The 24,024-nt window shown below is 54.1% G+C and overlaps 1 protein-coding gene across 1 annotated transcript in view; it reads right to left on the bottom strand.

The window, feature by feature from the left end:
• The window catches only part of RRBP1 (ribosome binding protein 1), a 64,888-nt gene that overhangs the window by 18,532 nt on the left and 22,332 nt on the right, over nt 1-24,024 (bottom strand). Inside the window, exons 2-6 of the mRNA XM_047744087.1 lie at nt 19,790-21,632; nt 6,714-6,862; nt 5,335-5,457; nt 2,025-2,177; nt 1,082-1,200 (exon numbers count right to left, since the gene is read on the bottom strand). Of these exons, the coding sequence (XP_047600043.1) occupies nt 1,082-1,200; nt 2,025-2,177; nt 5,335-5,457; nt 6,714-6,862; nt 19,790-21,611 (2,366 nt within the window). The 5' untranslated portion in view covers nt 21,612-21,632. The remainder of the gene's footprint in view (nt 1-1,081; nt 1,201-2,024; nt 2,178-5,334; nt 5,458-6,713; nt 6,863-19,789; nt 21,633-24,024) is intronic.

Here is a 24,024-nt window from a genome sequence, read left to right as displayed (position 1 = left end):
AAGGGACTGGCCTGGGGAAGGAGGCCTTTAGATTACACTCTGACCAATGCCCCTGCCCTGGCAAAACCAGACACATGGACACAGACTCCCCTCCCCAGTCTAGTTCCTGGGCTGACGGGTGTCCCACCTGACTTGCAACTAAAGGACAAAGAACACTTTGTCAGTATTCCTTTCGGCAAATGGGGATGCTCTAGAGACAACAGAGAACCCCGGAAAGTCCCTCTGGGAGACTTCAGGTCAAGAGAAGGCAAAAAAGTGTGAATCAAAGGAAAATGCAGCGGGGCTTCTGCTGGGCCAGCACGTGGAGACCGTAATGCCCCCATCAGCAAGTCCGAGCCACGCGGCCCTTCACTCAAGTGAGGCCACTGGGGCCCTCTGGGGTCGGCCCACTCACCGGACGCCCTGGCACTTGAGCTCCTGACAGGCGAGGCTGAGAGCGAGAGACCCGCTAAGCCAGTCGGGCCATGTGCTGTGAGGGGTATTTACTCCTTACCACCCGTGCACCTGAGGCGAATGTCCCTTCCAGCTCAGGAGACCCCCTCCCTGTTGGAGAATCCAGGGGCTCAGGCCCACATCAACATCAGTCTCTGATCCTGGACAATCTGCAAGCCCCTGATATTCTGGACCAACATCAGACATTTTCAAAAGCCTCCTAACAGGATGTTGTAAAGAAGGACCTGGAAGAGGATCCACTTCCCAGAAAGGTCAGAGGCCAGCACCAGCCAGGACCCGAGAGGCCCCTGATTGTGTGGACGCCCGGCACAGGCAGGCTGGGGCTCACCAGCTCTCCTGGGGCCTTGACTACGTGTGAGGATGCCAGCCATGCACCGGAAGGCTCAGTTGCTCAGAACCAGACAGGGAGGGAGAGTCAGGCCGGAGCCCTCACCAGGGTGGCTGTGCAAGTGCACCACCAGCCCCAGTGCTCACGTGGGGGACCAATGCAGGCCACCATGCCAGCCCCACATCCAGTAAGAAGCTGGAGCGCACCCACACAGCCTCGAGGGAGGTGTGAGGGACCCTCCCCAGCTCTGGAGCCCCAGAAACGGGTCCTCGTGCTGTCTGAAGCAGGTGCTTGGCTTACTTGCTCTCCACCTGGCTTGTGGCCTGGTTCAAGGCATCCCTCAGGATGGAGTTCTCCTGCTGCAGACGCGCCAGCTGCGTGTTGGGGCCATTCTCCAGCTGCTCCTGCAGAGTCCGGATCTGAAAAGCCAATGAAGAGGCGTTGGAGAGAGCTGGCTTCTGAAGCCCGGCCGGTGAGGACCCAACCCAGCCCACAAAGGCAAGGAGGGTGTCACCTTCTCCACGAGGGGAGGAACCCTCCAAACTGCACAGTTCCGGCATCAGACGCAGGGGTACCCGCAGCAAGCACCCCCGCTCTCCTCTCCCCGTTCACAGCCTCCAGGCAGTGAGCACTCGGCCTAGGCCACAGGCCTGCCCTGAGCACACCACCTCTGACAAAGCCAGGCGAAGTGCCCTGACTCCAAGCACAGAGCCTCAAGCCACAGCCGACAGTGGCCCTGAGGGAGCCTCGTTTCCTGCCCGCTGACTTCCTGGGGTGCAGCCCGAGCCACACAGCGGCCCACCACAAATGGAGCACCAGTCGGGGCATGAGGCTCCGGGCTGGGGCTCCACGGCCCAGGCTGGGCAGGTGGCCCCCACTGGCCTCGGGCAGCTCATGCCTCTTGCCTCAGGGGGTCCTCCCAACCTCGAGTGAAGAAAGCAGAGCCAGCACGCCTGTGGAGCCTCATGGAGACCAAGAGCTTGACCGTCCGGCACCCGGAGATGGGACGTGGCACGGGCCACTTAGGACCAGGCAGTTTTAAAAAACAGTGCTCTTTCCAGCCTGTTTTCTATCTTCCTGACTGTTGACATGAAACACACGCACAGCAGGCGGACCAGAGCTGGCCAGATGAAATGGCCCCTCCCTCCAAAACCAGACCAGAGGCTGAAGACCAGGTGTCCTCTAGCGCCCGCCGGGGTCCGCCCGCCCCAGCCCACTGCCCAGGTCCCGCAGCCCTGCCCACCTTGCCCTGCAGCTGCTGCACCTCCTTCACGTGCTCGCGGTAGCTGGCCTGCATGCGCGCCTGCACAGCCGTGATCTCCTGCTCCCGGGCCACGAGCTGCTTCTTCACCTTGGCCTCCCCGGTCGCGGCCTTAGCCTTCTCTGCGGCCAGCTCCTAAGAGAGCGCAGAGGGCAGAGAGGCGGTTAGACAAGTGAGGACGGGAGCTCGGGAGCTTGTCGGTGGGGGGCGGCCAATGTCCTCACAGCCCAGATACCACCTCATCACCTAACCTCTCCGCGAGTTCCCAGACACACTAAGTCGGCCACTGCAGAGAGCCAGCAGGAGACAACGAGGGGTCTGCGGAAAATCCTACTGCCTGACCAGTAGGGGTCTTGATGTCAGGCCTTGGCCACGTGAAAAGCAGGGGACACTGGAAGCTGTGTAAACATGCCACATGGTCTTGGGGTCTCCTGGACTACTGGCTAGGCCCTGCTGAGGGGATGGCATGCTGGCTAGGCTGGGACCCAGACATCCGGGCCCCAGAATGCCCTACTCGAGTGCTTGTAGCAGGACCGAAGAGGCAGTGGGCCTTGATGGCTGGGGTGGGGAAAGGGACAATGCCCATCCCACCATAACTAGGGGGTCTGCCCACTCCTGCAGGGGCCTGGGTCTCTGGCTCAGCTGCTCCGTCCTCCCGCTAGCCTAGGGAGCATCTGCTCTGCTCAGCGTCAGAGGCCCATAATGAGCACAGGATGCTGGGCCTGGGACTCGAAGCCTCAGGAGGCGGCAGAGCACAGGGTGGAAAGGGCTGGTCAAGGGAGAGGGGCTGGCTGGAGCCTATGTCATTCCTGAAAGAACGGCCATGGCCAGAAACCATAGGAAGTGTCAACTGTGAGAAGGCTGATGCAAAGAGGCCCCTGGGGCTCGGGGTGCTCTCTGTCCGGTGGGCCCCCACCCAGGCTGACAACGACCCAAGACCCCCGGGGCTGGGACGGGAGCAAATCAGAGGCTGGAGGAGGAGCTAGGCTGATGGGGTGGCTGCCGGGCACCAGAGCTGCCATGTGTTGCCCAGCCTTCCCTGAGGCCATCTCGGACCCCATGGCCTCATCATTCACAGTCATCTTCCTGGCCCTGCCCAGGGGGAGAGCCCACAGGAGTGTGAGGTCCACACCAAGGGACACGTCACTGACTACTACAGGAACCGGAGACCACTGCGCATCCACCCTGACACACACAAGTGTCTCACTCCATTCTCTCAGTAAGATGGGGGTCACGATCCCCATTTTACAGCTGATCTCACAGAGCCCTGGGGGAGATACGTTACCCAAGGCTGGGAAGGCTTCCTCTAGCCGTGTGCTGGCCCGGGGCCTCAGTGGCCACTCACTAACAAGCAGCCTGTTAGGCTGAGCCAAGCGAGGTGGCTAGGATCACAGGGGACATACAATGACACATGACTGCAGTGATGGCCTCCGTGGCGCTGGGAGAAGAAAATGGGGTTCTGGAATGCTTCTCGAGGGATGGAGGCTAAAGGAATCTTCATGGATAAATAAGGGGGAAATTTCCAGCCAGTCACGCAGTGCAAGGCATTTGAGGCCAAGAGAAGAGCAGGAGGAGAGGCCCACATGTTGGGGCCTCATGTTGGGGGAGCAGATAGAGCAGGAGCCACATGTTGGGGGAGCAGACAGAGCAGGAGCTCAGGGGTGCAGGCTCCGGTGTGAGGATGAGGAGCCGCTGGCAGAGCTTGCAGAGGGCCCTCACAGGACCACGTTAGCACTTGGAAGCCCAAGAGGGCCTCCTCGGGCTGCAGGGAGGAGGGTATGGTAAAGGAAGGCGGGCCTGGAGGGACGCCTGGGAGCGAGATGGGTAACGAGCAACCAGCGGCTGTCCCCACGTGTCTCAAAGAGCCCTGTGGCTTGCAGACTGGGAGCTACTCTATCGGGCGAGAGCTGGAACACACCCGGACGTGGGGTGTCTACAGGTGGGCTGCCGTTGTGGGTGTGGAATTCTTGCCAAGTGGCCACCACTGAGAGAGAGCAGGAAGTGTCCAGCATGAAGGAAGCACCTAAGGGGCTCCTGTGGGGTATATGTCCCCCTTGCGTCTGCTGCCCACAGTGGCTAGAGACCCCAGGAATGGAGAAGAAACAGGGCATTGTGACTGTCTGAGGCTGCACCCACTCACTCACCTCACCTCCAGCTCACCCTAAATTCAAGGGGGCAGACACAAGGAGCTGGCCAGACACCGACACAGCCAAGCAGCTGTGGGAACACTAGCTCCCGCTTCCTCTCACTTGAACTTTATTTGGGGGGGGGGGTCAACAGATTTCACAGGGATGGCTGTTTGTCCATAAACAGGACACAGAAGGGAGGCTCCCCAAAACCACAGACTTAACCAGTGGTGTGCTGTCCAGCTGGCAGAGCATTAACCAAGACGAACCATCCAGAAGGCTCATCTTCTGCTCTTGCCATCCCTACACACAAACTTCACTGTCTGGCTCGGGGCCACATCTCTCCAACTGGGGTCAGAAACTCAGGCTGCCTTGTTTCCAACTAGTCTTGAACAAGCAGATGGAGGGGCTCTGAGGAAGGGCCGCAGACATCACTGTCCTAGGCCATCTTCCTGGGCCTGTTGCCTGGATAGGAGAAGCAGGTGAGCAGCGAGAGGATGAGAGCAAGCCACAGAATTTTACTGAAAAAGACAGCTTTGAACTGGGGGTAACCAGCCATGTGTGTAGGGCTCTCTTCAGGAGAAAGGCAAGGGATGAAGCCCAGTGCGTTCTGACAGCCACGGGGGGGGGGGGGGGGCGGCCCCTTGTGCCCTGTGTCCCAACACATCGTGAATGATGCCCCCAGCCCTCGGGGGCAGCACGGACCCATGACAATCATTCCGGAAGTACAAGTGGTACCTGGGCAAGCCGTCAGCTGCCACTAAGGAGTTGGCCGATTCCCTGCAGGTCCACTCCACAGAAAGCAGAGAAGGGAGAAAAGCAGCTCCTTCATTCCCCTCCCAAGAGTTTGCTCCCATTCTCAACAAAACCACTTTGTGTCCGCTGGGCCCAACCTCCTTTCAGGGTGCATACCCTAAAGAGATGGCCCATCATGACCTGAGGGCCCTAACCCCAGACTTCAGGTCCACCTGTGTTTAGTCCCATGGTCACGGGAGTGGGCCACCACCGTGGAACCTGCTCCAGGGCGACAGGCTCCCAGACGCACCACTGCAGGAGGCAGTAGTGAGCTGGCAGGCCCAAGCAGGGAGCCAAGGTGGGAATGCCGCCCCACGCTCCCATGGCCCAGAGCTCGGGGGCACTCAGGACAGGCATGCAAGCGGCAGTACCTTGTTGAGCTCCCTCAGCTTGCTCTTGGCGACAGCTGCGTCTTCGTGCTCTGCAGCCAGCAGCTTCTCCTTCTCCTCCAGCTGGCGCTTCAGAATCGCCACGGGGTCGCCCTTCTGAGTGGCCTAGAAGTGCCCACAGAGTGGCATTAACCAAGGGGCCATGTCCCCCCGCCCCAGCAGTCAGACTGGGACCCACGACGAGACAGCAGGGGCCTGATCAAGCGGGATGGGGCTTCTAGATGAGCTGGTTCTAACCTGGTTGCACACGCTTCTGGGGAACGGCTCCCAGGCCTCGGCTTCCCCAGGCTGCCAGGCCTCTAGGTCCAATGTACAGAGGAGCTGTTTAGACCAAAAGCTTTGGTTCTCAGGGCTAGTTTTTAGGAGCATGGGGTTTCCCACAAACTCGGACCAATGGTGGCCAGGGCCTCTTCCTACCCCATGGAAGGACAATGAGCCATTGTTCCCAGCTTGGTGCCCACCCCTTAGCTGCTGTGTGAAGCCTGCAGGCTGCTAGCTGAAGCCTGGAGACCTTGGGAGGGGAGGTCTCCTACTATGGGGATAGTGGCCTGAGGTGGGTCTGGGCCTGTCTTCTTGGAGGAGTGGTCCTCCTGACCTCGTCCAGTCGCTCACACGCCAGGAGACACCCTTCCCTCCCCAAGCTCACTGAGTGAGCAGCTCCCCTGTGACACACAATGTGCCCACCTCAGCGAGGGCCAGGAAGGAAGTAAGCCCCGCTGGGCTCAGGGCAGGGGTCACATTCCTGGCTCTCAGGATACATCACCCCCGACATCATTAACCACAAAGGTGCCATAAAATTCTCTAGCAAAATCACCTACAATTCTGACTCTGGGTAAGGAATAAATGCACGCCACACAGCATCTCCTGGGGGCAGCTCACTCACCACCAACACCATGGGGCAGGTGCTGGCCTCTGAGCAGGCCCCCGTGGCAGGAAGGACAGCAAAGAAAGGGGCTTCTGAGATAGTCTCAGGGCCCCCCACCATGCAGTCGGTCCCTATACCTTCTGTCCTGCCCCAGAGCCCCGGCCACAAACCAACTAGGCCCCCGCTCCCTTGTTCACCCTCAGGCATCTGGAACCAGAGCCGGGCCCTGGCCCGTAATGGCTTTCTTGTTTCTGTGGCTAGGCTGGTGGCTGGGCTGAGGCAGAAGCCAAAGCGTACATGGGGTGATTCATGCAGCCTGTGAAGGGGTGGTAGGCTTCTGCCGAGATAGGCAAGCGGAGGCTGTTTCAGGACCTCTGTGCAGCTTTAGCAAGCTGCTCATGGCCAGCCCACCCGGGATCATTCAGGCGAGGCTGGGGTCCCAGGTGAGAACTGCAACTTGCCGGCCCCTAAGGGAAGAGTAGGAGGGTAGGTCCACCTTATGCCAGGTGTCCTGAATGACACCAGCCTTCTCGGACAGGATCTCAATGAGCCGCTGGGCCTCCCCCTCGTTGAACACCATGCTTCCAACCGTGGACACCAGCGTCTTGTAGGGGAGGCAGAGAGGGCTGTCGGAATCCGGGGGCCCTGTGCAGTGAGAGAGAAGGAGCAGGGACTTACCCTCAGACCCCAGCAACCAAGCTGGTTCTGCCTCAGAGCAGCAGGGAGCCAGGCCGAGCCAAGGCCTCCTGGCTGCTGGGGCTGTGCAGGCTAAGGGCAGAGCCTCCCTGGGTACCCCACGCTTTTTCGGAGAACTGAGAAGCAGACCACACTACAGGTCCTCCACCAACCTCCCAAGTGCCCAAAGAGAGCAGAGGGGGAGAGGTCCCTGAGGAAAGAAAGGATGTTATCCTGGATTGGGGGAGATGCCGCCCCACATTTTATCATCAAACTGAGCAGAATTAAGCAAGGCATACTTTCCCCAAAAGTGCTTTTTTCCTTCCTTCTTTTTCCAGCCAATTGCTTGGTCCAGTTCTTGCCCTGCACAGCCCAGCAAGGTTTAGCCCCTAGCCATGACCGAGTCCTATGGCCCCACGGCCCCTCATACACAGAGACCTCACAGCCACAACCCAGTGGTCAGGAGAGGAGAATGGAAAGCAAAGGTTCATGCCTCTCAGGTTGCATCTCTGTGGTCCCGGGGAAAAGGAAGCTCTTCGCACACATCCGGGTTCAAACACTATTTCTGGCTTCATGAAGCCCAAGACCGGTTTTAGGAGAGGGGAGGTTGGTTCTTTTTACAATGGGCCTGCCCAATTGTCAGTCTGTAAGTGAGCTCCAGCAGGGCAGAGTCAGGTGCCAACAGCCACCTGTCACTTCTGCAGTGCTCCTGATGTCCCCTGACACACACACACACACTGCAGGCTCTCATGCAGCCTTGAAGACAGGACAGGGAAACCTGAGGTGCCCCACCTGGCAGCAACCCCCCTCCAAAATGCCCGGATCTGCCCCACAGCCCACTGACTGGGGTGCCGCAGAGGAGTGACATAAGGGAGAGAGGCTGGCCTGCCGAGGCACCTTCGCCTAAGCCCACCTCACTGAGAACAATGAATGGGGAAGGTTTCCATGGCAACCCTAAATTCTCCAGCCTGTCACAATATTTTCACTGACTAGTCACAATATTTTCATCGCAAGTCAAAGCAATTAGCATGATACCTTAATGGGGGTAATGTGGGGCGTGGGCGAGCTGGTTGCTATGAGCACCTTCGTTGTAGCATTTCTTACCCCCATGAAGCTGGAGAGAGTAAAAATAACCACGCTGAAAGACGTAAGAGCTCAACGGTGTCACGAAAATGAAGTGGGGGTGGGGTGCGCGCTCCCTTCAGCCTTTCTTCTTTTCACTGAGATATGTGTATGAGATAATCTCAGTGGTAAACTTATACACACTAGAAAAAGCATTCTGATTACAGCAGAGCCAAAATCGAAGCAAAGCCCCTCTCTAGAGTTTGCTACTAGAAGAAACCCCACCGTTAGCATTTTGGTTTAGGTCCCCCCTGTGTTTCCCCCTCAGACTGTAGACAGATGCTTACTGCTAAGGTTTTCCAGAAGAGGGACGTCTACTCTTCAAAGACACAGCTGGGGTCAGACAAGGCAGGACAGCCCCTCTGAGGCCGAGCCCTGCACAGTGTCCCCCCTTCCTGCACTGTCCCACCATGCCAGCTGCCAGCCACCAGCCACGCAGGGCTCCTGGGCCCTTGAAATGCGGCTGTCATGAACCCAGGTGTGCTACAAGGTACAAGTGCACCCCAGATTTTGAAGACTTGGTATAGGGGGAAAAAAAGAATGTAAAACATCTGTAATGATTTTCCGTATCGACTGCATGTTGAAATGATACTACTTGGGGCAAACTGGGTTAAATAAAATCTAATAGATTTTTAATAGATTAATTTTTGCCATGGATCTGCTTCCTCACAGACTCGGCAGTCTCAACAGACTGCGCACCCTCCTGGAGGGCCAGGGAGACGGACCCCAGAACGTTTCCAAGGGTATTCTGTAAGCGCCATTCACTTTTATGCAAACTTTCTAATCCGATTCTACTAAATTTTATTAGATATATCAGTGAACCAAGCCATGGGTTCACTTGAACAAGTGAACAATCCAAAGCTACGTTCAGCAACACTGAACTCTCTCCTGCCCCTTGCCCAATCTCTTCACAGAAACTTCCATGGTAGCCCCTGTGTTCATATGGACGCCCCTCTTTAAATATTCAGGGAGCAATGGCTTTACAATTTTCCATTCAGTTTTTTAGATGAGAAAGGTGCCGTCTTTACTCTCCCCAAAGCTGGTGAAGTAAAAATGAAAGAAAAAAGCACTTGGAAGTAGAAACCAGAACTTGGGGACCCCATGTGAGTTGCATTCACTTCTGCATTTCAAGATCCTCTCACCAAACCAGTGGCACTAAGCTCATTTTGATGCCCGTGTCTGGGAAATGGGCAAGCAGACTCCCCTCAACAAATACGGTGCTAACGAGCTAACCCACGCCGGTGCGCTGCGTATCTCCAAAATACGTGAAAACAGTAACAATCCTCAGGACCGTGAGATCTTAAGGCACTAAAATAAACTTGTCAAAGACCAACGTCTCGTCCGTTAGGCCGCCGACGTGCTAAAGACCATGAGACAGTGAATCCTAGTGGGGTCAGCTTCTTGAGGGCCTGCTCCTACGGCCCTGTGCTTTGCCCACATCCGTGAGTCTGAAATGCCAGGGCGGCCTTGAGGAAGGACACGGCAGGAAAGCAAGGAGTGGAGAGACAGGATCAGTGTCTCATCAGTGGCTCTGAAGTAATCCAGACCCGTCCAGCAGGAGACCCAGTGAACAGCCCCAGGGGCCAGGCCCTACAAGAATGGCACTGGTCTGACTTGGGATGGGAGTGGGCAGTAGCCTCCTGAGCGAGGTGACCACAGATGCGTTCCTTGTCCTCTAGGGGATGGCTCCCATGCAGTCTGGGCCAGAACTCTCAGAGATGTGGACTTGCCAGGGAAAGCCAGAAATGAGATTTTTTATGTGTCATCTCCAGACCTTTACTGCTGACAGCTGCCTCAATGAAAAATAAATAAATCAAACCACTGTGGCGTTGAACACAGCCGTGGGCCAGGTCTAGCCTGCAGGTCACCTCTGCCCTCAGGCTATAGGACAGCATGGTCAGAACAAGGGCCCCGAGCCAGGTGGCCTGGGCTCAAATTTCAGCTCAGCCCCTGCCTGTCTGGGCGTCCTTGGGCAAGCTGCTTCTCCTCCCATGGCCTCAGTTCCCTCATCTGCAAAATTGGGGTAATAATCTTTCCTTTCTCACAGCCTCGTTGCAAAGATTAAATCCCAACATGTTTGGAACAACACCCAACATAAAAAGCAACAACACCCAACATAAAAAGCACCGCAGAATCAACCAGTGGGGCCACCTTCAAGCCCCAGTCACAGAAGCGTCCCAGGCCCCACCCCACCCGGTCCCCAAAAGAGGCAACGCATAAAGGGAGAGGCTCAGGGAGGCTAAAGTGACTCGGCCCTTCCTCCGACTCCCACCAAAGGAATAGAGAAGTCACGCAAAGGTGGTGCCCAGGAGCCAAGCCCGCAGAAAGAGCGGCACAGCCCACAGACCCTGTGGCTCCCACCTTGTGTGGGCAGGGAGCATGGGGGGGGGCACGGCTCCATCCGCACCCTCTCATGTTTATGTAAAGCAAGGAGCCCTCTGCCCCGCCAGGCCCCCAGCCAAGGAGCATGAGGCACTAGATAATGTGCATAACACCTCAAATTCCAAAATAAGGCGCCCTTCTGTGACCCTGCTGGGAGCTTTAGTCACCAAAAATTAAACTGGTCTTGCAAACAGGCCCTTAGGAGTCTCTTTGTGCTGTCAACTATGGGGTCCTCTGTTGACAGTTTTCTCTTCATGTAACTACTGGGATCCCCAGTGGCCAGGTACCGGTGCTCAGGACCCTACGGGGCTCCATTGCCCAGCACCGCGTCGGCAGCAGCCCCTCTTGGTGTCTAGTTACTAGAATGTTCCAGCTCCTGCCCAGTGCACGTCCAGCTAATTCCCCCGGCAGGGCGGTGCTAACAGCTGCTCCTCAGTGAGGGGATGATGGCCCAGGCCATGCAACAGCTCATCCCAGAGCGCCAGTCCAATGCCAGCGGTGGGTGCAGGCTGCCCAGGGTGGGCCGGTCCCAGCGGTCTCCATCCACAGTGTGCTCACGCTGTGTACCTGACAGCCAGCGAACTGCTCGGCCTGGAAGGTAAGTTGGAGGTGGAAGCACCAGCTAAGAGGCAGAGGAGACCTGGGACGCGTGGGCACCTCGAAGCAGATCCACATAAGAGGAACGTGGGGAGGGCGCGCTGCCAAGGAAGCAACTGCAGCGGTGGTGCCAGGAGAGATTTCAAAGCAGGAGATGCTTCAGCCAAGAAGAAGGCGAGGGCTGGCTCAAGGTGGGGGCAGCAAGGACAAGCAACGAGGCTTGGAAGGGCCTTGCTCTTCAGAGCAGAGGGAAGGGAGACTAGCGTGGGTCCATGTCTTCCTAGGTCCCAAGGATCTGGATGCTATCTCACAGGCAAGGAGCACGGCCAGTAGGGAGAAAGGTCTGTGTCTGGACACATGGGGGGTTCAAGGCTGGAGGCAGGGGCAGAGGAGGGAAGAGCCAGGGGGGCGGGGGCGGGGAGGGCTGGGCTCAAGGGCACTGAAGAAGCTAAGGGGACAGAGGCCCAGGTGTCAATCCAGGGACTCTGCCAGTGGAACCTGCCACGGGGGTGAGGTGTGGGGGGCTGAGGGAGAACTCCAGTAGCAGAAACACTCGTTTGCTCAGGAAACATCCAGGCCAGTTCTGCAGGCCAGTCCTATCTCAGACACACGGATGCAGGCCAAATGGCTGCTGCGTCCAGATGCTGCACAAGGGCCACCCCAAAAGTGTAGGCCAGTGGCCCTGCAGGGCTCCACCGCAGGAAACCAGACCCCAACCTCAGGACCTCCAGGCCCTGACATCCTCAATCCTGAACCAAACTCGGGTTGAAGGCCCCAGGAAGGGCTCCCCTGCGCCTCCTTGAAGCCCACCACTGCACAAGCAACCATCTGACTTAGAGACGGAGACAAGCCCCTGACTCCTGCTGGACCACATACAAAGGGCAACCCCCCAACACCACAGAGAAGCCGGCAAGCACACCTTCTCTAGAGATGTGGGATTGGCCAGCATGTCGGCAGTCTCCCCATTAGCCTCAAACTGTGGGGCGGAGGCTGCAAAGGGTCCTCATGAGTTTGCGGGAAAGCAGCCCTTACAAGGCCCTGCATGGAAGATCCAATGACTGCATTGGAGGCAGGGGGCAGCAGCTCCTGGGCAGCACACACGCACCCTAAGCCCAGCACAGGCTGCAAAGTCCGCCACTGCCCAGCGGCCGCCCTGCCTTCCTAATCCAATCCCCGGAGGAGCAGCCATGCTAGACACTTGTCTGTCACAGACACTAATATCTGGCATTTTAACTGCATGGAGCAAAGTACCAAAAATGTTAAGAGCAGCCCGATCTGGGGGCCTTTGAATCCGGCCTTTCCCTTTAGAGAAAAAAGTAATCTTAGCAAATCCCAGAGGCTGTGCGTTGAATAACGCCTCATGGAATTTAAAAACCCCATAGATTAAATGACTTTTACTCATTATACTTTTTCCCCCCCAAATTTCAACAAAATCCAATTTATATCCAGAGGAAAAAAAAAGAGAGAGAAAAGAGAAACATCACAGTATTTCTTAAAGAAAGACAAGCCCTGTAGGACTTCTGGGCAAGATCCTTCCGCAGGCTTCCTCAGGCATGTAGGTGGTCCAAGGAGAACACGCCTTACTTAAATGATGATCGAGATTTTTAGCAGAAAAGACAAGATTTGTGCACCTGTGGGCTTCCTGACCGCAGCTGCCTCAGGGCGGCCTCAGGAGCTCCAGCACTGCCATGTTTTAAGATGACTGAATGGAGAGTTCTGGAAGAATGTCATCCAGCATCTTCTCTAAGACGTGGCAGTGCCATACTGATTCAGCTCCTTCCCGAAGCGATGCTTTTGTTCTTTCAAAAAAGAAAAGTTGGGTTTGAAGAACTTACACGGAAAGTAAACAAAGGCTGAAAAGCCCTACAGAGATTTCAGAGCTTCAAACCCTGAAAAACTAAGTTCGTAAGAAAAGAGTATCAGACCTAATCTCAATACACACCTGTCTATACCCTAGCCCTAAGAGGCTGAAGAGAGGCCGCCGAGGTGGGCTGGGCCTGGCCTGAGAGGGGCCTCCAATGGAGGCACGAAGGCTTGAGGCTGTCCCTGCCACCATCTGCTGTCCTTGTGACTTCTGGGAAGTCTCAAAAGAGAGCTGAACTTCGGTTTCGGCTTTGGGAAAAGCACATAAACCTACAAATCCACATGACAGACCTATAAGGGGATAAATGCATGGAAAGGAGCTTCATAAACCACATGCCTAACCAAGTATCTGGTTGAGAACAATAGTGTCACGTTCCTGGAGGTGACCCAGCAAACACACAGTGCAAGAAGGTCATTGTGGGAGGTGCTGGGGGGGATGGGATTGTGGGAAGGAAGGGGTGTCACACCTATCAAGTCACAGGTTTAAGATTAGGGCCTCTGCCAAGCTACAGATCCCTTCAGCAAAATTTCCCTAGTAGGTCTGAAAATTCTTCCCTATCTGCCCTGACCTCTGGTGACCCCTGCTTCGTTAGATTAAAGAACATGCTCCTATTTGTGCATTTTTGCCTGCTCTGGGAGAAGGAGAGGCCAGGGGTGGGGGTGGGGGAGGGATTGCACCATATGGAGCTGAGCCTCCCCCACCTCCCCCAAGATCCTGCCAGCTTCACAGATGTGGGAGCCACTAACTTTCCATCTCAGCTAAGTTCATGACATGGGCACGCACTGGGCACCCAGGGGCTGGGATGTGCCTGAGGAGAACTGGCCACTTTCCTCCCTTGACCTGGACGACCCCTGAAGGAGCAGCATTCCTTTCTGATGCTTGGAAGATGCTCAAGGGACCTATGGTCAGGGCTGGGCTGCCTCACGGTGACTGAAAGGTGAGGAGTTCCACTTCGTACAGTGAGTGCCTGTTTATTTGCCTCACAGACAAATAATGGAGTTTGTTTTTTTTCTTTTCCATCTAAAAAATAATGCAGGTCACGAAAAAAATGGAAAATGCAGAAAGCAAAGGAAAGGTAACTAAAATTTACCCACGTTCCTGTCACCCACATGAACTTGTGTGTGTGTATGTGTAACAGGGTCATTGTGGGGTGTCTGAAAGCGTGTTCTACCTTCTGCAGGTGGGCAGGGATCCCCTGGGCTCTGACTCGATGAGCTTCTGACCCCAGGGAGCACAGGCCGCGGAAGGGAAGGAGGTCCCCGGTGAAGCCAGTGCCGGAGGGAAGGGCCCCACTCAGCAGCAGCAGTGTGCACGCCAAACTCCAGCAGAAGCCGGACAGTATGGAGTGCGTGCAGATGGGCACCCCACATTCCCCAAGACTGTCTTTGCTTTATCTGGGGGCCAGGCCTGCACTGTGCGAACCTGGACTCCCTTCCAGGTGCTGGGATGAAAGGGCTCACCTAAAAAGCGTCCGCTCACCCGCCCGTTAGCCCCCGTGCAGCCCAGGGCAGGCGGGCTGGCAGAAGTACTGTAAAGACAGAGCCCGAGGGCGAAAAGAGATTTTTAAGAAACCACTACCAGGTACACAATGCACATCCTGTAAGAGGTCCGCAGCTTTTCCTAATAAACACCGAACAGGAGAACGAGCCAGCCGAGGCCTACAAGCTGGCTGCACACACTCGGGAGCTTTAGTTGCGGGGAATACCCACTTCTCTGCGGTTCCCTGAGCTCCCTCTTCTGCCAACGATAAGAAAGGAATCTGTGCCTTCTCCTCATTGCACCCCTGGGTTTCTCATGCTCCCCTGAAGTGATCGCTATTCCTACAGCACCACGGGAGAGGTCAAGTCAGGTGCAAGGCTCTGGGAAACACGCGTGTGGGCCTCTCACCACTCTGCGAGAACAGGAAATCGTGAAATGTCTTTGGGGAGTGATGTAGCACTGTCCTCCTAAATTAAAAATGCACCTGCCTTTCCACTTGGCCATGATGTATCTGAAGAGCTGCTCACACTCTTAACACACATACGTCACCGCGGCATTCATGTTAGTGGCAAAAAACCTGCAGACTCTTGGGGTGGCTGGGTGGCTTGGTCAGGTGAGCACCCAACTCTTGGTTTCAGCTCAGGTCACAATCTCAGGGTCATGAGATCGAGCCCTGCCTCTTGGACTGCTGAGTGCAGTCTGCTGGAGATCCTCTCCCTCTGCCCCTCTCCCTACTCACTCTCTCTGAAATTGTTTAAAAAAAAAAAAAAAAGAAAGAAATCCACCTTCCAAAAAAACCACACACTAGTAAATATCATTTAAATAAACAAATGAGACATTCCTGCTTTGGAGCAGGATGGAGCTGGAGGCAGCAGCCCCATAGGAACAGTAGGAAACGATGTCGCCAGTACCCTGGTAAGCAAGGCAAGCCCCCCAAGCTGTGTGCCCCGCAGGCCCCATCTGGGTAAGCCGCGGTACTGAGGAGAACGTCTTCCAGGCTCCCCCGGGAACGGGTGGGGAGAGGCATGGAGTAGAAAGACTCAGTTTTTCATCTTCCACGCTTCTGTATTGCTTGTATTTTGTTTGCTGGAAGGACGTATTTATACAATAATAGATTTTTAAAGCATGGATTAGAAGGCAGGTGTTCACTGTCAAATCTGGCCACGACAAGCAGTAAAAAGCTGCCACATGGCCCTGATTTGTTCTTGTAGGAAAAACACATCGGAAGTGCTGGAAGAGTTCCAAGCTGGGCCTGTAGAAGCACGTCCCGGGTCCGCCTCCACACCTGCCTCCTCTCTGGGGTGCCTGTCGGCGAGGACCCTACGGGCCCACCTGGTGACAACTGAGGACACACCCTCGTCTGTGGTGCCCCCAGTTCCGGGGCAGGTTTTGCAGGTTTTGCTGATTTGCCACGTGTCATGGGCTGGCCGCAGCTTCCATGACCTCACTTGTCATATCGCGCAGGGATAGGGAGGACAATGGGGCACTTACCCCACGCCACTCGGGATACAGGCAGACAGAACAAAGCACGAGATGAGCTGTGTGGTGCCAACACAGAGCTGCAGAGACGTGCTCACTTTCACAGGCCTCTCCTCTCCTAGTTGCTCTGGTTGAGAACAGCAGTGTCCAAAAGAACTGACTGTGCAGGTGGCCATGCCCTTCCCTGCACATCCCTTCCCTGCACAGTCCAGAGAAGGCAGCCACGGGTGACAGGTGACTACGGACCAGTGAGGGGAGGGAGCATCATGTCAACAGGGGGGAAGAAATGTTCTGGTCTCGGGCAGCATGTTTAAGATTTGCAAGAGTCTGCTTAGACTGGACCCCTCTAAAAATGTAAGGGCTCAATGAATTAAACTTAATTTAAAAAGAAAGCAAACCCTGGAAAACATCGAGACAGCCAAAACTAACATGGATCGGCCTGGATGATGGGAGATGGGACATCTCTCCGATGTTGCAGTGAGAAGACTGCAAAGGCCAAGGTGGGGCACTTGGCCGCAAAAGCAGTGGCGTGGATGGTCAGAGAGACACAGAAGGAAATGCCAGCCACGCAAAGTATCATGTACAGTGGAGATAGGATATCTGAGAGGTGAATTTCTTCATTCTTCAGAGGGAGCATGAGAGTCTAGGGACATGGGGAAGAAACTGTCTAATACTTCGTTTTTCATTTTCCCAAGTGTGCACTGTGGGATGGGATCTCAGCCTTGTGTTCCTGTGGTTGGGGTGGAGAGCCATCTTCGAGTCCCACCCCCACCCCCACCTCCCAGAGCAGATGCAGACCACTCTCTGCGCCAATACCAAGTATTCCTGAGACAGTCTGTGTGCTCAGAAATTCTGGAAACTTCCCCCAGTGCAGTGCTTCCTCAGCTTTACCGTGCGGATCAATCACCTGCAGAACTTGTCCAGAGGGAGTCTGACTCGGTAGTTCTGGGTGGAGCCTGAGACTCTGCATTTCTAACCAGCTCCCAGGAGACGCTAATGCTGTTGGTCTCAGGACCAGAGCTTGCTAGATGGGGGTACAGGGGAGGGGAGCAGTAAGGACCCCTTGAGTCCCTGCCAGGGTGGCATGAAGGGCAAGGTGGTATGTCTCTGCTGGCTTCCAGCAGCTTCACTCCTCTTATCTGTAAACGATCGTGGGCCCAAGGATAGAATGAGTGAGGTGTGTGCTTTTGTCCTTAGTTTGGGGATCTGGTGTTCCCAAATACAAACATGCAGTTCAGGACTTGCTCTGAGGAAGCACTCTGAAGTCAGAGGTCAGTGATGAGCCATCCAGACCCTTCTCCACTCTGGGAGCCTTAAGGCATTTGCAGTGATATTCCTGCCTCTCTGGCAAATCCGGTTTCTTTCTGTGTTTCTAATTAGCCAGAAGCTGTGGAGACTGAGGGTCTGAAGAACAAGTCCATGGACAGCATGGATTTTCCCAGTTGCTTACAGAGTGGGGTTCAGCCTTCTGCTGCAATGACCTCTCATACATGGAGTTTCATGTTCCAGAATTAATGGGACTCATATTTAGCATTTGTGGCTCTGATCTTGCAGCCATGACCGTGTTGCCTAGTGGAAAGCAGGCCACGTTCTTTTCATGCAGTCATACTACACATCCCATGGTCCTCCATTGGCTCAGGAGGCGGCAGTCAGCTCTGGCCACCTGTCCATGGCCTGTCCACTCCCAGTTTCTCCAGGGTCCTGTGCACTCAGGACTGGCCCTGGCATCCAGAAACTCGGGGGCCTGGAGGTGTGAGGAGCCTAGGCTACTGGAGGGATGCTGCCTGCTGAGGAGGAGCAGAAGCTTAGGGAAAGAAAGGAGTTCCTTCTCTGAATAGAGGAGACCTTGGCTCAGGCCAGGGAGGGCTCCAGGGCCATGAAGTTTGAACTGTGGGCACCAGAGAGCTAGTCGAGGGCTGCTCACATGGGGCTATCTAGGCATTCAAATCAATCAAAAGTCCATCAAATGCCAGGCTCAGGTGCACTGGCCACATTCCATAGTATTTCATCTTTCTTATCCCAGCCATGGTATTTCTTTTCTCTGTTCGAATTGCCTTGTATGCCAGCAAGCTGCCATGTGGGCTCACACAGGTCAGAAAGTTAGGTCTTCCTCCAAACAAGGCTCTCTATTACCTGGAAATTAGTACCATTTGCCCTCCTTCCTAACATAAAGCACCTATTCCATGCCTTACTTTATGTCTAAAGCCGAACACAGTAACAATGGCTAGAGGACACAGCAAGCTCTATTCTGAGCACACCTGATGCCTTACAGAAAACAGGCCAGTTCTTGGTTCCATCCCTGTCTTCATGCCTCAAGTACCCTGTTCCTGGGTCAAGTGGAACACCACTTTAAAGACAAGGCAGAGTGCCTTTCCTCCAGCGTGCGGAGGCAAACTGATGCTAACCATCTGGATTTTCAAAGGGCTTTGGAAGGCTGACCCGACCTGTGCGGCCAGGTGGGCTGATCCTTGACCTTCAGCAGGAGCCTGGAGCAGCTCACACAGCACAGGGTCCCCTCACAAGGAACAGGGCACTGCCTGAGCAAATACCCCCGCAAAGCTGGGGGAGGAGGAAACCTAGAAAAAGTGAATGGAGCTTCACAAAGGGGTAAGAAAGGGAAACCCAGCTAAAAACACAGGGTCTTGTGCTACCTAGCATAGGCCCACACATTTCAGATCCCCCAAGATGCCTCATTAAGACAAATGCAATTAATTTTCCAAAACAAATGACTAGTCTTTTTTTTTTTTTTTTTAAGTGGGCTCCATGCCCAACATGGGGCTCAAACTCATGACCCTGAGATCAAGAGTCGCATGCTCTACCAGCTGAGCCAGCCAGGCACCCCTAGTCAAAGACCTTTTAAAAAAAAGAGTGGGGGGGAGAAAGAAAGAATAGAAAACGCAAGACTACCGTATCAAATGAATGATGAACATGAAACCGGAACTCACTGGCCCAATTTCTCTAGTAATATGCACTCAAAACATAACAGAAAATTCCTGTTCTGTATTATCTGACAAGTACATAAAATGACCCACTAAGTAACTGGGATAGGGAAGAGGAAAAACTGCGGGCGTGTGGGGTTGGATGCCACCCCTCCTTTAAAACACCCTACCAGGGGCGCCTGGGTGGCTCAGTGGGTTAAGCCGCTGCCTTCGGCTCAGGTCATGATCCCAGGTCCTGGGTTCGAGCCCCACATCGGGCTTTCTGCTCAGCAGGGAGCCTGCTTCCTCCTCTCTCTCTGCCTGCCTCTCTGCCTACTTGTGATTTCTCTCTGTCAAATGAATAAATAAAATCTTTAAAAAAAAAAAAAACAACACCCTACCATTATTCATTTAACAAACACACGGACATGAGTACCAGGTGAGGTTAGCGACAGAACAGGCTGGTAGAACACAGGCCTCTAAGATCTGCCCAGACACAGAAGTGTTCCAGACTGCATGGCGGATGGAATTACTATTCCCAATTCTTTTCCTTTCCTCACACCTACTCACACCTTTTCCAACACCATGTGGCAGTCCGGCCCACTGGAGAAAGTGGGCTTCCTGCCCGTTGCTGCTGGCTTGGTCACATGACTTGCTCGGGCCAACAGGATGCTGGTTTGAAATGTGTCCTTTCACAGCTCGGCCATCACCATGAGAAGGGCTTCCGCCCTCCAGAATCCCTGAGGGCTCAGGCTAGAGCCCAGAAGGAACCCATGTGCAACAGACTGAGGTTAGACCTGCAGCAAGGAGCCAAAACATGAGCCACTTAGCAGAGACAACCCAGATCAGTCAACCTTCAGCCAGTTCAAACAGACGCATGAACACAAATAAATGACGGCTGGTGTAAGCTACCAAGTTCTGGAATGTTTGTTATGCAGCTCTGTTGTGGCAACAGCTAACTGATACATAAGGCTCCCCCAGGGGAGCTAACTGATCCATAGGCCACTGAAGGATAGCTTCCCCCACCAAGTTTACAGAGATATCAGAACTACTTACCAGGCTCACCTTTCTTCTTTGAACCAGACTTCTTCTTCGCAGGAGCCTCTTGCTTTGGTGCATCTTGGCTCTGGACCATATCTGCATTTTTGCCTTGGATAGGAGCTGACTCTGCCTTTTTACCCTGATTGACAGATGCATCCACCTTTTTGCCCTGGTTGGGGGACCCTTCTGACTTTTTGCCCTGGTTCGAGGTTCCCTCTGCCTTTTTGCCTTGATTGGGGGCCCCCTCTGCTTTTTTTCCCTGGCTCACAACACCCTCTGCCTTTGTGCCTTGATTAGCAACGGAATCTGCCTTTTTGCCCTGATTCTGGGTCCCCTCGGCTTTTTTGCCCTGATTCTGGCCCCCCTCAGCCTTTTTGCCTTGATTCTGGGCCCCCTCTGTCTTTTTGCCCTGGTTGGGGGTCCCCTCTGTCTTTTTGCCCTGGTTTGGGGTTCCTTCCTTTTTGCCCTGGTTGGGGGCCCCCTCTGCCTTTTTACCCTGGTTGGGGGTCCCCTCTGCTTTTTTGCCCTGGTTTGGGGTTCCCTCCTTTTTGCCCTGGTTAGGGGTCCCCTCGGCCTTTTTGCCCTGGTTCTGGGCCACCTCTGCCTTTTTGCCCTGGTTCTGGGTCCCCTCAGCCTTTTTGCCCTGGTTCTGGGTCCCCTCAGCCTTTTTGCCCTGGTTCTGGGTCCCCTCAGCCTTTTTGCCCTGGTTCTGGGACCCCTCTGCCTTTTTGCCCTGGTTGGGGGTTCCCTCTACCTTTTTGCTCTGGTTCGGAACCACTTCCACCTTTTTGCCCTGATTGGGGCTCCCCTCTGCCTTTTTGCCCTGGTTGGAGGCCCCCTCTGACTTTTTGCCCTGATTCTGGGCCCCCTCAACTTTTTTGCCCTGGTTGGGAGATCCCTCTGCCTTTTTGCCCTGGTTGGGGGCCCCGTCTGTCTTTTTGCCTTGGTTGGGGGCCGCTTCTGCCTTTTTGCCCTGGTTTGGAGTTCCTTCTGCCTTTTTGCCTTGATTCTGGGCCCCCTCTGCTTTTTTGCCCTGGTTTGGGGCCACTTCTACCTTTTTGCCCTGATTCTGGGCTCCCTCTGCCTTTTTGCCCTGATTCTGGGCTCCCTCTGCCTTTTTGCCCTGATTCTGGGCTCCCTCTGCCTTTTTGCCTTGGTTGGGAGCCCCCTCTGCCTTTTTGCCCTGGTTGGGGGTTCCTTCTGCCTTTTTGCTCTGGTTCTGGGCTCCCTCTCCCTTTTTGCCCTGGGCAGTGCCAGTGGCGGGGATACTGGCCTTGGCACCCACTGGGGGCACAACCACCATAGGCACCTCCTTGGGAGCAGTTTCTAAGATGGCAGCCTTGGAGGCAAGAACTTGGATGGAATTCACTACAGAACTGACTGCTGGTTCCACCTTTGCCACTTTTTTCTCCTTTTTCTTTTTGTCCTTAGGGGAGGAGGCGAGCTTCCCTTGGGGCATGGCTGGTACCGTGGCTATGGGGGCAATGACCACGGGGGACTGGACTGGGGTTGGAGCCACGGCCACTGCAGGTGCCCGCATTGGGTCTTTGAGAAGGATGGTCATGTTGGGGACTGGATCATGGTCAGGTATCTTCCCATTAGGTTTATCTTCCTTTTTCTTGGTCTTTCCTTTCTTCTCCACTGTTTTCTCCTTCTTTTTCTTCTCCACTTTCTGGTGGTGAGTTTTCGCCATCTCCTTGCGCTGGTTGGCCAGAGCTTCTTCATAGGACGTCTCCTTCATGGAGAAGGTTGACACGAGGAAGATGCCAATGGCGGAAACAACCATGAATCCTCCGAAGACCACAACCCCCAAGGTCTGAGTGTCGTAAATATCCATCCTGGCTTGCTTTCCTTTCACCTGCCAAATACATACATGTACATTACTTTTTGTAGGAACTGCAGCATTTATCAGTTTCCATCCTCATCCCTACCCCCAAACTTAAGCTTTCATTAATTCTTCAGACTGGTAAGTTCAAAGAAGAAACAAATTCCTGCAATCTCTGATGTCATACATTCCTTCCTGCCCCTCTTTAGAATTAAGGCACCTTTTTTTTTTTTTTTTTTAAAAGATTTATTTATTTGAGAGAGAGCAAGCAGCGAGCATGCACTCATGGGGTGGGGAGGGGTACAAAGAAACTTAAGCAGACTCCACGCAGAGCCCAACGTGAGGCTCAATCTCAAGATCCTGAAGCCCCACGGGGGCTCGATCTCATGACCCTGAATCACAACCCGAGCCAAAACCAAGATTCAAATGTTTAACTGACTGTGCCACCCAGGCACCCTCAGACTAAGTTTTTATGCAAGATATGAGCAGCCCCCATTAAAGCTAGGATAGGAAGCAACAGAGCAACAGCAGCGTACAGGTCTGGACATGTAATACCCTGGAGACTCAGAAGTCCCAATCACAATTCGATAGATTCTCTATTGCAGGGGTCAAAGATGCACATAAACACATGCATGGATGGGGGTGAGCAATGGGGAGTGGTGAGGACTGTGGCAAGAATGTCCCAGCAAATGACGGGGAAAGCATCACCCAGCCATAGCTGATTGTTGTAGAAATATGAGCGCCATGTTGAGAGATCGCTTACTTTTTCAAATTAGGCTAGAAATCTTTTTTTTTTTTTTTTTCTAAAGTGAAATCAACAGATTAAAAATAAAAATACCATGTAAACCAAACCAAGTCCCCCTACAGGCTTTCAACTGCATGCACTCGGGCACACCATCTCAACTCTGTTGTCTCCCTTCCCCAATGTTGTGATAAATGCAATGACCAAGGGTCAGAGACAATCCTTCAGAATCCTGGAAAGTGATAAAAAATTTGTTGAGAAAAAAATGGCCCTCAAGATAGTTCCTAAAGAGCTGCAAAACTTGTGGGGTGCCTGTGTGGCTCAGTAGGTTGAGGGTCAGACTCTTTATTTCAGATCAGGTCATGATCTCAGGGCTGTGAGATCAAGCCCCGAGTCAGGCAGGCTCAGTGCTGGGCATGGAGCCTGCTTAAGATTCCCACTCCCTCTCCCTTCCCCCACTTCTCTCTCTCTCTGTCTCTCTCTCTCACTCTCTCTCTCTCTCTCTCTCTCACACACACACACACACACACACACACACACACAGAGAAGGAGTGGCAAAATTTGCAATCTGCACATTAGGAAACAGGAAGTCAGGGAAAGTACACCAAATAACAGACCCCAGGTGTGGAATTTCATGTCTGCAGGCTGCAAAGAGGGAGGGAAACCACTGTCATCAGACCCAATCCTCACCCCAGGGAGGGAGCCCTTTGCCTGATGACATTTTCCAAACCAAGAGCACAAGCCACCTCTTTTCACTGCCTGTGGACCAGTCCACAGCTTCCTGGCTGCCAGCCCAGGCTGGGTCCGACTTCAGTGAACCTCTCTTCACTGCTCCTCTTTACAGGGGCCTAGGATCTGTTCAGGGGACTGGGACTGTGATAGTAGCCAAGAGGCTTACTTATTTGGATCCATCCATCTTTTATCAACTAATTTTGATGCTACTATCACAGTCCCAGTCCCCTGAACAGATCCTAGGCCCCTGTAAAGAGGAGCAGTGATGGAATTAGTGAACGAAAGACAAGTGTAAGAAGGCAGACAAGCGAAGGTGGAAAGAGGGAGGAGGGCGCAGAAGAAGAGAGGTCAACAGGCTCCCTTCCTGGCATGACCCCTGCCCCCCCAAATCTCTAGACCTTGGGGCAGGCCAGGTCCCGGCTTGTCAGTTGAGATTCCTCCTCCATTGGGGATGGCAAGAGAGTGGGAATTTCTCAAAAAAAAAAAAAAAAAAAAAAAATCACAAAATCCAAATTCTGACAGTAGGGCATTTTAAAGAAGGGACTGAGAAGAGATTGTTTTACATGTCTCAGCATTAAGTTCAAAGAAGAATCGTTTTCATCACAGAACACACACACAATTTCACTTTCTTTTTTTTTTTTTAAAGATTTTATTTATTTATTAGACAGAGATCACAGGCAGACAGAGAGGCAGGCAGAGAGAGAGAGGGAAGCAGGCTCCCTGCTGAGCAGAGAGCCTGACGTGGGGCTCGATCCCAGGACCCCGAGATCATGACCTGAGCCGAAGGCAGAGGGTTCAACCCACTGAGCCACCCAGGCGCCCCACAATTTCACTTTCTAAATAAGTCCCTTGCTAGAACAGGGTTAAAGGGACTCGTGACAAAAACTCCATGGCCCACGCCCCCCCTACGCCATAACCCCCACCAGCTGTGGCTAAAACATTTGCTTCCCC

This window comes from Lutra lutra, chromosome 9, assembly GCF_902655055.1.
Source record: "Lutra lutra chromosome 9, mLutLut1.2, whole genome shotgun sequence".
Lineage (NCBI taxonomy): Eukaryota > Metazoa > Chordata > Mammalia > Carnivora > Mustelidae > Lutra > Lutra lutra.
The sequence above is the reverse complement of the archived record's forward strand: the minus strand, read 5'-3'. Positions and strand labels throughout refer to the sequence as shown.